This window comes from Siphateles boraxobius, unplaced genomic scaffold (assembly GCF_051911475.1).
Source record: "Siphateles boraxobius isolate OS27281-9 unplaced genomic scaffold, OSU_SipBor_1 31, whole genome shotgun sequence".
Classification (NCBI taxonomy): Eukaryota; Metazoa; Chordata; class Actinopteri; order Cypriniformes; family Leuciscidae; genus Siphateles; species Siphateles boraxobius.
The window spans coordinates 19,992,684-20,004,566 of NW_027508931.1; the positions used below are offsets into that span (position 1 = coordinate 19,992,684).

Genomic DNA, 11,883 nt, shown 5'->3' on the forward strand with positions numbered 1-11,883 from the left:
TTAGCGTAGATGCCATTCTTCTTATGATGTAATGAGTACATCAGGATTTAAGGGAAGTGTTCCCAGTTCTAATCTTAGCAGCCTAATATTGAATTATAGAAGTCGATAGACTGTTATGTGAATGCTAGATCAAAGAGATGTGTTTTTAGTCTAGCTTTGAACTGACAGACTGTGTCTGCTTCCCGGACAATGTTAGGACGATTGTTCCAAAGTTTTGGTGCTAAATAGGAAAAGGATCTACCGCAAGCAGTCGATTTATATATTTTAGGTATTATCAACTGGCCAGAACTTTGAGATTGCAATAGACGTGAAGGACTATAATGCGTTAAGAGCTCGCTGAAGGACTGGGGAGCTAAACCATTTAGTGCTTTGTAAGTAATCAGCAATATTTTAAAATGTATACCATGTTTAATAGGGAGCCAATGCAGTGTTGACAGAACCGGGCTAATATGGTCATACTTCCTGGTTCTGGTAAGAACTCTAGCGGCTGCGTTTTGAACTAGCTGTAGTTTGTTTATTAAGCGTGCAGGGCAACCACCCAGTAGAGCATTACAATAATCTAGCCTTGATGCCATGAACGCATGAACTAGTTGGTTCGCATTTGTCAATGAGAGCATATGACGTAATTTAGATATATTTTTAAGATGGAAAAATGCGGTTTTACAGACACTAGACACGTGACTTTCAAATGAAAGATTGGTATCAAAGAGCACACCCAGGTTCCTAACTGACGACGAAGACTTAACAGAGCAGCCATCAAGTGTTAAACAGTATTCTAGGTTATTATGTGTGGAAGTTTTTTGTTCCAACTATTAGAATCTCTGTTTTTTTTCAGAATTTAGTAGTAGGAAATTACTAGTCATCCAATTTTTTATATCAACTATGCATTCCGATAATTTTGTGAATTGGTGAGTTTCGTTAGGTTTGGAAGAAATAGAGAGCTGAGTATCATCAGCATAACAGTGAAAGCTAATTCCATGTTTCCTAATGATATGTCCTAAAGGTAGCATGTACAGAGTGAAAAGCAGTGGTCCGAGAACTGAGCCTTGTGGTACGCCATACTGAACTTGTGATCGATAAGACATCTCTTCATTTACTGCTACAAACTGATAGCGTTTTTATGTCTAAAACAGGTCCTTAGAGCTTTCAGACCTTTAGACCATTAGACCTTTTAGGTCTTAAACAGTTTAGATAGTTGTTAATATGAGAGTTATGAGACATTATTTAAGCGATTAAAGTATTGTATTACATGAGTAGCTCTCGGCCACTATCTTTTTTCATTTGAGAGCTACTGTTAGTAGCTCTCAAATAAAAAAAGGTTGGAGACCCCTGATCTAGAATATGAAAATATAGATCCTTTTCCTATTTAGCACCCACACTCTGGAACAGTCTTCTTAGCCTTGTTCGGGAAGCAGAAAAACTCACCACATGATTACATAACTTTGTTCATTATGTGCTCATGATGAGTCTGACAAACAGTATATAAACAAACTCATTATCATTAGAAGAGTATGGGAGGTCCAGAGTCTCTGTGATGCTTGTCTTTGGGTTCTTGCTGCTCTGCAGCATTGAAACAAAGGGGGAAAAGGCTAACTGTAGTATTATAGGGCAACCAGAGTACCCCCTGCTGTCCAAAGACGGAGAAATTATCATCGGAGGAGCTTTTTCAATTCACGGCAAAATAAATTTGGAAATGCCATCATTTACAGAAAAACCTCATCGTCTATTGTGCACCAGGTTGGCCACTTCTCTGCTTCTAGTTTATTAATTTAACAGTGTAAATATGATATGTCCTATGCAATGTATTTTATTTTGTGAAATAAGACATTAGTTAATATTTTAATTAGTTAATATAAGACAATCTTCCAACCTTACTGCAATTTTTTAAAATATTTTTGTTAAATCTCTCTCTCTCTCTCTCTCTCTCTCTCTCTCTCTCTCTCTCTCTCTCTCTCTCTCTCTCTCTCTCTCTCTCTCAACAAATTAGCCTTGATTTGAGAGAATTCCGCTTTGCTCAGACCATGATCTTTGCCATTGAGGAAATTAACAGCAATCAGATGTTGCTCCCAAACATTTCATTTGGATACCAAATATTTGACAGCTGTGGTTCCACGTTAGCCTCTATGAGGTCATCAATGGCTCTGATAAATGGCCAGGATTTGACAGCAGAACACACCTGCTCTGGAAAAACAGCAGTTAAAGCTATTATTGGAGAATCTGAGTCTTCCTCAACCATTGTACTGTCCAGAGCAACAGGGCCCTTCAAGATTCCTGTGGTGAAATAAATATACATAATATGTCCTATTGTAAGCTATATGTGGATAAAAATAAATATATTTTCCCATTCCTTTTATCTGTTCTGTTTGACAGATTAGCCATTTTGCTACCTGTGCCTGCCTGAGCAACAGAAAGCAGTTTCCTTCTTTCTTCAGGACTATTCCAAGTGATTACTACCAGAGCAGAGCACTGGCACAGCTAGTCAAACACTTCGGCTGGACATGGGTTGGAGCAGTGAGAAGTGATAATGACTATGGAAACAATGGCATGGCAAACTTTGTAGAGATAGCAGAGAGAGAAGGAGTATGCATCGAGTATTCAGATACCATATCGAGGACAAATTCCAAAGAGAAGACTGCTAAGGTTGTTGAAGTAATAAAAAAGGGCACTGCTAAAGTACTTGTGGCATTTCTGGCACAGGGTGAAATGGATGTGTTACTGGAGGAAATTATCAGGCAAAATGTAACTGGGCTACAGTGGGTAGGCAGTGAATCCTGGATAACAGCGAGATACTTGGCAACTGAAAGAGTTTCAAAAGTTCTTGGTGGAGCAGTTGGCTTTACAATTAGCAAGTCAAAAATCCCAGGGCTGAAAGAATTTCTGCTTAAAGTAAATCCATCTCAGAACCCTTCAAATGCTCTTCTGAGGGAATTTTGGGAGATGACATTTGGATGCCGTCTCTCTTCGACAATCAGTTCTAGATTTGAGTATGTCAAGTTTTGTGATGGATCTGAAAATCTGAGTAATGTGAGTAATGCGTTCACAGATGTATCAGAGCTACGGATTTCAAATAATGTATATAAGGCAGTCTATGCTGTAGCTTATGCACTTCATAACACAATTGCTTGCAAAACCTCAAACAGTTCATACAGTGAAAACATAACATGTGGAAATAAGGATTTAATGGTTTCCAGCCAAGTAAGTACATATTGGAAATATGTAATTTTATGTTTTTATTTATTTATTTATTTATTTATTTATTTATTATTATTAACACATTTTGGTTTTAATAATGTTAACAGGTACTGCATTCCCTTCAAAGTGTGAATTTCACAATGGCTTCCGGTCAGACGGTATACTTTGACCAAAATGGAGATCCTATGGCAAGATATGAGTTAATAAACTGGCAAAAAAACGGAGCAGGGGAAACAAAATTTATCACTGTAGGACACTATGATGCCGCACTACCTAGTGAACAGCAGTTTGTCATGAATTCTATCAATATAATTTGGGAAGGAGACAGTTACACGGTATGTACAAAATAACATTAGTATGTTGAGTGCCTGGTATATGTCAGTTAAATAAGAAAAAAATAAAGTGCAATAAAGTAAGAATGTGTAAACATGGCAGAAACCAAGCTCAGTGTGCAGTGAGAGATGCCAGCCAGGTTTCAGACAAGCTGTGATCAAAAGCAGACCAATATGCTGCTTTGAATGTTTGCAGTGCCCTTCTGGAGAAATCAGCAACACTACTGGTGAGATGACCATCACTATGATAGAAAGTGACAAACACATTTTAATGTGCAAATATATGAAAGTCACACCAATAAATAGATGTACTTATTCCCACAATGTCATATATACCAGATTAGGCTGAATGTATGAGGAAAAACATAATAATGTTATGCTCTATTTGTCTTTTTAGATTCTGCTGATTGCGTAAAATGTCCTTTAGAGTACTGGTCAAACGAAAACCACAGTATGTGTGTTCTTAAGAAGGTGGAGTTCCTTTCATTCGAGGAAAACATGGGAATACTGTTGACTGCATTCTCATTAACCGGGGTGTCTTTAACAACTGCAGTAGCACTGGTGTTTTACAGCTTCCTAGACACACCTCTTGTGAAGGCCAGCAATGCAGAGCTGAGCTTCCTGCTTCTCTTCTCATTGTCTCTGTGTTTTCTTTGTTCACTTACTTTTATTGGTCGGCCTACTGAGTGGTCCTGTATGTTGCGTCACACAGTATTCGGGATCACTTTTGCCCTTTGTATGTCTTGTGTTCTGGCAAGGACCATAGCAGTGGTAATGGCTTTTAAGGCTACAGTGCCTGGATCAATTGTCCCTCAGTGTTCACTGCCCTTACAAAGAATTAGCGTTTTCTGTTGTACTCTTTTTCAGGTAATAATATGTACCCTGTGGCTGGTATTAGCCCCTCCAATGCCATTTAAAAATATTACTCATTCATTAGATAAAATAATATTAGAATGTGATCTAGGCTCAGCTATAGGTTTCTGGGCTGTACTGGTTTATATTGGGTTGCTCTCTGTCATATGTTTCATTTTGGCTTTTCTGGCTCAAAACCTGCCAGATAACTTCAATGAAGCCAAATTCATCACATTCAGTATCCTTATTTTTTGTGCTGTTTGGATCACATTTATCCCAGCCTATGTCAGTTCTCCTGGAAAATTCACTGTAGCTGTGGAGATATTTGCCATCTTAGCTTCTAGCTTTGGTTTGTTATTCTGTATATTTACACCAAAGTGCTACATTATCTTACTCAAGCCAGATAAAAACACAAGGAAACATATCATGGGCAAAACCCATAATAAATCACAATAAACTAATTATCCACTTTCAAAGAAATTTACTCTAGAACTATGTAATTTAACTTTAAATACAAGTGTAATAATGTGTCACTATATTTTGATAGTCCCAAGTGGAAAAAAAGTATACTTTATTGTATTTGAAATATATTCCTTTTTTCAATAGTACATTGCAAATATAATAACAAAAAACGTGCTATCTTTACATACTGTATATTAAAAGTATATTAGCATCATACTTTTACCTATTTTAACAAAACAACTTTTAACACACTTTAAAATAATTGTACTTTAGTATATTTTCTTAAATATATTTAAAACAAGCATACTTTTAACATATTTCTAAAAAGTGCACTATAAGTACATTTGTAATAAATATATGCTTAGGTACACTTTTAAGAAATATGCTAACCACAAGCATACTTTTAATATATTTCTTGAAAGTGAATTAGAAGTACATTGGTAATAAATATATGTTTAAATGTACTTTTAAGAAATATTCTAAAAACAAGCATACTTGTAATATATTTCTAAAAAGTGCACTATAAGTACATTGGTAATAAATTATGCTTAGTTACAATTTTAAGAAATATGCTAACCACAAGCATACTTTTAATATATTTCTTACTAGTGCACTAGAAGTACATAGGTAATAAATATATGCTTAACTGTACTTTTAAGAAATACTCTAAAAACAAGCATACTTTTAATATATTTCAAAAAAGTGCACTATAAGTACATTGGTAATAAATATATGCTTAGTTACACTTTTAAGAAATATGCTAAACACAAGCATACATTTAGTGGAGTTTTAGTGTATTTAAAGAAAACATGCTTATGTTGCTCTTACTTAAAATACATTTTATGAGTACTTTCATGGGCGTAGGTTTGGTCTCAGGTTTGGTCTCAGCTTTGGTGGGACTTCCCCCCCATTCTATTCTTAAAAAAAAGTCCATTAGATTAAACTGGGAAGGGTCATAAAACTTGCATATTGTTATCCTAGGTTTACTGCTTCTATTGTTCTCAATTGTAAGTCGCTTTGGATAAAAAGTGTCTGCTAAATGAATAAATGTAAATCGGTTGTGGTTTGATGCGGTCTTTCCTGCATACAAAATGGTTAATTCATTTTGTAGTCTATCCTATGGCTAGCAAGTTTAACCCTCCTACCAGATATTGTTATTTGGATATTATCAATCAAGTAATGATTCATTATATTTGAATAACCAACAGTGTTCACTTTCGCTTTTTTAACATTGCCAACATGTTTTTCCAGCACATGTGTCTAGCAAGTGGGCTACACTCACAAATACATTACATAAACAGAATGTAGAAACGAAAAATGTCTCAGATGATCCACTGTTTATGACTGCAAGATTCGAAGTTAAGGTAGGCTAATTAACATTCAGTGACTTCGTAGCATTCTATCATGATAGCGCAACTTCTATGAGTCTATCCGTGCTGCACACCCCTAATTAATGCTCCTAACCTTGAAAGATTGCAGAAGCTAGGTTTAACTGTAACAATATCCTGGGTAACCAGGATCACCAGTTAATACTATTTTCCACAGTAGAATCTCCATTTGAAAGCCTGGTCAGTCACTGCTACTGCTAGTTATTTGTGTGGCTAGTTATTTTTGCCTACTTACACTCTGCTTTATGAAAAAGCTTCGTATGTCCCTTCTTCTTCTTGGGTGACATAGCTGATCTACAAAGTACAAAAAGGGGCAAAAAAACGGAATATTAAAATGTTTTACTCTGGCCTTTATATATGGCAGGCAGAGAGACAGCCCTGGTAACTTACCATCGGCGTCGTCACGCGCGCACACACGCATAAACCACCCGCTCGCTGCCAGTGAGTGCAAGCACAAAAAGTAGTCCCGGCCCGCGCGTGTAGCCTGCCCGTCAGATAACCCGCCGCCAATCAAATTACGGCGTATCTTGTACTGTCGTCGTCCTGGCCGTTGGAATCGATCCAAATGCAGCGCAAATATCAAACTAGCAGTTCAAAGGAGCTTGCTAAATATTGGTGGGGACAAATTTGTCATCTCAAAATATTGATTGGGACTAGTACCCAGCGTCCCCCCCTAAACCTACGCCCTTGAGTACTTTGTGTAAGAGCATAGCAAAATTAGTAAGCTTTTAGTGTTTAAAATATATGTACTTTATAAGCACTTCACTACTGCAATATATTTTAATTATTTATGTATTTATTATTTTAATATTTTGGAGAAAAAATTACAATATATTACTTATAATGTATTAGAAACACTTGTCAACTATTATTTAGCATTGCAATAAGCATACCTAAAATTAATGTTGTTCACTTTTATTTGTTTGTAAGTTACTGTAAAAGTCTACTTAAAAGGCTGTTGTCCATTACATGATACGTTGTGTAGTACTGAAATTCCCACAAGGATTTCAACATAATATTATTTGAAATGCATCATAGATATATTTTCCAAAGAAGTTTAAAAAAGTTGGTACTTGTTTAAATATAAACAATAGCATAATACACGTGACTAGTCCTGATTGGTTCCAGAGTCGTTGAATGGTTGTGATTGGTTCTTATGATAATGAGCTCGCTCGCACCTCACTCAGAGTTTATCTGATATGCTCTGCGTGCGTGTGTATACATTACTTGAATGTGATTAGATTTAGAAGTCTAAATCTAACCTGTTACAAATATATAGTGCGGCCGTGTCTCTTTAGAGGACTAGGAGGAAACCAAGCGATTCATATGGATTAGGTGATGTTTTTTGCGATTAACGATGCAATGTAAATCTCTCAGGGTTAATTAAAATATGTCAGTTTTTCTTAAATGGTTTGGAACTACTTACTTGTACCCAGCTTCTTCAAGTTTGCATGGCGTGTGACATTTGGAAACTCATTATATTGTTATTCTAGTTAAGATATGTATTACATTATTAATGTTACTTGTCGGTGTCATTCGTATTTTTGACAAAGTGTAACAACACGTCTTTTTCAGTTCAGCTACATTCAATTTGACCAATCGCAGCCAAGCTTTTCAAGTCGAAGTCGAAGCAGACTCGGGGCCCTATCTTGCACCCGGCGCAAATGACTTTGTACACTGACGCATGTATCATTCCTATTTTGCACCCGCGCAAAGCGGACTTTTCCCTCCACAGACACATGTCGGTTAACTAAGAAATACACTTGCGCTCGCCGGGGCGGTTCAGCGCAAAGAGGAGGCGTGTTCCGGCGCAAACTTTTCCCTCATGCTATTTTGCTGTTCTATAAAACAATTGCGCCACTGACCAGAAAAAAAACCTAGTCCAAAGTCCGTGGAGCGTTGCCTGTTGTTCATTATGCTATTTTAAGGGCGCTTGCTTGACCATAATGTATAGCATGCACAACGCGCATACACTTTGCTCATGTAATCTACACAGATGCAACAGTTATTTTTGCAAATCATAAATTGTTACAATAAAAAATATTAACACATGAGATGACGGAAATCATTGTAGTGTGCACGAAAATGTGAAAAAAAATCGGAAGACTGTGAAATCACCTTTAATGTAAGTACATTAAAAACCTTAGTCTTCAACTTACCAGTTAAGTTGAGCTTGCTCATATTTTTTTCTTTTGCACAATGAGATGGAGTATGTCTTGGGAAAAATAATTAGACGCCGGAGGGAGAGGGTAAACCGGCCCAGACAGACCTATCTCTCCCTCAGTGAGGAGGAATGCATACATAAGTTACGCCTGACCCGCCAGGCTGTGACAGACATCTGCCATCTCCTGGCAGATGAGCTGGGGACTGATGCAGCCTGTCCCTATGCCTTTCCCATTGCAGTAAAGGTTACAGCGGCATTGTATTTCTATGCATCTGGGTAGTTCCAGCACCCCATTAGCTCCATTGGAGGCACTTCACAATCTGCCATAAGTTCGGCTATACATGCAGTTACATCAGGTCTAGTCCGACATGCTGGGGAATACATCAAATTCCCCGTCACACCTGACAGCCAGGAAAGAGCAAAGCAGGCATTTTGTGCGAAGTATGGGTTCCCTGGTGTCCTTGCTGTTATAGACTGCACCCATGTGCAGCTACGTGCCCCATCAGAAAACGCACTTGTATACATCAACCGCAAGGGAACCTATTCAATCAGCGTACAAGTCATTTGCGATTGCTTACAGTAAAATCACCCATGTCTTTGGGAATTATCCTGGCTCGAGCCACGACTCATTCATGCTGGCAAACTCTGCCATTCCTGCCATCTTCGAGGGGAATCCCCCGTTGGATGGGTGGCTGTTAGGGGACAATGGGTATCCGTTAAAGACATGGCTGATGACACCATTTTTGATGCCAGCAACAATTCGTCAAATGCAGTTTAATTGAAAACACACACAAACACGCTGTGTAATTGAACGAACGTTCGGCATACTGAAAATGCGCTTCAGGTGTTTGGATAGATCAGGAGGCACTTTACAGTACAGTCCTCAAAAAGTCGCAGCATTCTTTGTGGCGTGTTGTGTTTTACACAACATTTCCATAAATCAAGGTTGTGTTGTTGAAATAGATGAGGAAATAGTAGAGGAGTTAAGGAGACGTGATGGTGAACTGCAGGTGCCGATGCCACTTAACCTAAATGCCCCAGCAGCAGCACGGGAGAGGAGAGCTTATTTGGCAGAAGAGCTGCTGCATCGTCTATAGTGAGGTAAGCAAAGTTATCTCGGTCTAATGTTATAGCCTACTACATTGAAAAAATATAACCATACTCGTGATTCAGAGAGAACGAGTCCAAAACATTCAAAAGTATTTATTTGTGACATTTCTTTATATTTTGTCAAAAAGAAAAATCAAAAGCAAACAGTAATTGATAAAAAAAAAATACAAATGGAAAATGAGGTTAAAAATATTTAAACAGAAAAACTTTATTTCTTTTTCCCTCCTCTGGTAGTTTTGCGACGCGCGCCACTGCGGGATTGGACACCTGAGGGTCCGGGAATGGCATTGTGCGATGTGTGCCTGGTGGAACGGGTGGACGGAGATGGAGTGGGCGAAGGAGGAAGAGGCACCACCGGAGGTGGTGGTGCGCTTAAAGGCCACGCTCCATGGCTGCAGCAATCCTCTCCAAGCTTGAGGAGATGCGCCCGAGAGGCCGCAACAACATCCCCATCCGATCAAGACGGTCATTCACACTTTGCCGCATCCCAGACAGCTCCCGCTCCAGCAGTTCAAATCCAGTTTGCTGGCGCTGCAGGAATGGGTGGTCCTCCGGTCTAGCGATGCTGCCACGGCGTGTAGTGGGTCTGGACCTTGATGGTTGCGCTGTTCCCTCCTCAGATGGCCCGTGCGCACGGCTCGCGAGGCCAGGGTCTTCCTGCGAAGCTGTTACATAGTTTTTATTTATTGTGTGGCTGCGTAAAATTTTTTTCATGTAAATAACGATTAAAATATTTTCATAAGAAACCTTAATGTATGTGAACTTGTGTACCTTGGGGTTGGACTGCTTGCGTTTCTGGTTGGGTGCCGATTTCAAAGCCCCCAAATCCTTCAACGCTTTCAGCGGTGAGGGTGGACGCAGCGATGTCCTCTGCTGGCGTCAGGTCCTGAGTAGATGCAGATCCACCTCCCGTTACACGGCGTGCCCGATTGATGCTGGCAAGCTTGGACTTCCCCCGTCTTCTGATGTCATTGTAGCGCTTGCGGCACTGGTGCGACGTCCTGGGGATGCCAGTTGATGAAACAATTGTGGCTATTTCCTCCCACGCCTGTTTAACCGACGCTGATTTGGGTTGATTTCTCCCATCCCCATACAACATAACTTCTCTAGCTTTCACTGCTCTTACAAGAACATCAGTGTCCTCGGCTGTGAACCGCTCCTGGCGTGCGCCTGGTAAATCCGCCATAATAATAGCAATCTGTAATGGAACTTGCGCACCTGCTCTTAAAGGGAATGTGAGATGACGCTCTGATTGGTTTATTTCACGTTACGGCCAAACCACACCTATGAATAATGAAGCTACTTCAGACCAACCCCTTTTAGATTTGCGCCAGGCGCAAGAGGCATTTATCCCACCGGGAAAATAGCAATAGCGCCGGGATCCACTTACAAAGTTACTTGCGCTTTGACACTTGCATTTCAGATCGTTAAAATAGGGCCCTCGGAGTTGAAGATCTGCCCTCAGAAGTTACTGGTAAGTTTTATTTGCTGTTTGCATAAATAAATAACTCACTGTTTAGTTTTTTCCTAGGTAGATAGGTCTGCTATGCATTTGCTAATATGAGTTACACGAGGAATACTGATGTTAACCGCCGTAACATGAGGCTGACACTGATTTCTGACTTAAGCACTGGGTATTTAGTAAAAGTCTTAAGTCTTTGATAAATGTGTTTAAAATCTATGTGGATACATTTGTCTGATGTTATCAACATAAGGTTACTTTGTCTTGAGAGGAACTGCCAATTATGGTACTGTGTGTTGATTGGTGTTTATATCTGTTTAAGCTTGACAACCTTATTGCCTTTTTGATTACTTTCTAAGTATATATTTATAATTATATACAAATTACAAATAAGTACAAATATTAAATTGTTAAAATGGATGCTTATGAGAGAGCATACATTTGAAACTGCTGAGTCTGTGAAGGGTTTTGATTATATTACCCACCAAGTACATTGTACTCAGCGTAATGTCATTCTTACAAAGAAAACAATTTTTACCAAAAAAAGAATTTGCCTGCCTTGTGTGTATGTGTGTCTGTGTGTATATATAATCTCTCCTTTTTTCATATTAATATTTGTTGTTTTTCAAGCCAGCTGCTATAGAAGAAAAACTGAAATCTGAGTGCAGAGACAAGCAAAGAAGAGAGTAGTAAGTAGTAAGTGTTGGGCTTCTTCTAATCTCATGTTCAATGTAACGTACTCGGTTACCTAACGTAACCTCGGTTCTCTCTAGAAGAGGGAACGAGCATTGCGTAAGTATAGCTTACGCTACGGGAAAGATTCATCTTTTCGAGATATTGAAGCCAAAAAATTATCCTTAATTTTTGTATCCATTGTCAACGCAGTGCAGCAGCTAGCAGACCTAGAGCAGGCTGTCTAGC

The 11,883-nt window shown here is 38.9% G+C and overlaps 1 protein-coding gene across 1 annotated transcript; it reads left to right on the plus strand.

The window, feature by feature from the left end:
* Positions 1–1,534: 1,534 nt before the first annotated feature.
* On the plus strand, positions 1,535–4,832 carry LOC143697130 (extracellular calcium-sensing receptor-like). The gene is made up of 6 exons (XM_077194046.1): positions 1,535–1,737; positions 1,988–2,276; positions 2,371–3,195; positions 3,300–3,527; positions 3,628–3,751; positions 3,922–4,832. Exons 1-6 carry the CDS (start codon positions 1,535–1,537, stop codon positions 4,830–4,832), a joined length of 2,580 nt encoding a protein of 859 aa, XP_077050161.1.
* The last annotated feature ends 7,051 nt before the right edge of the window (positions 4,833–11,883 follow it).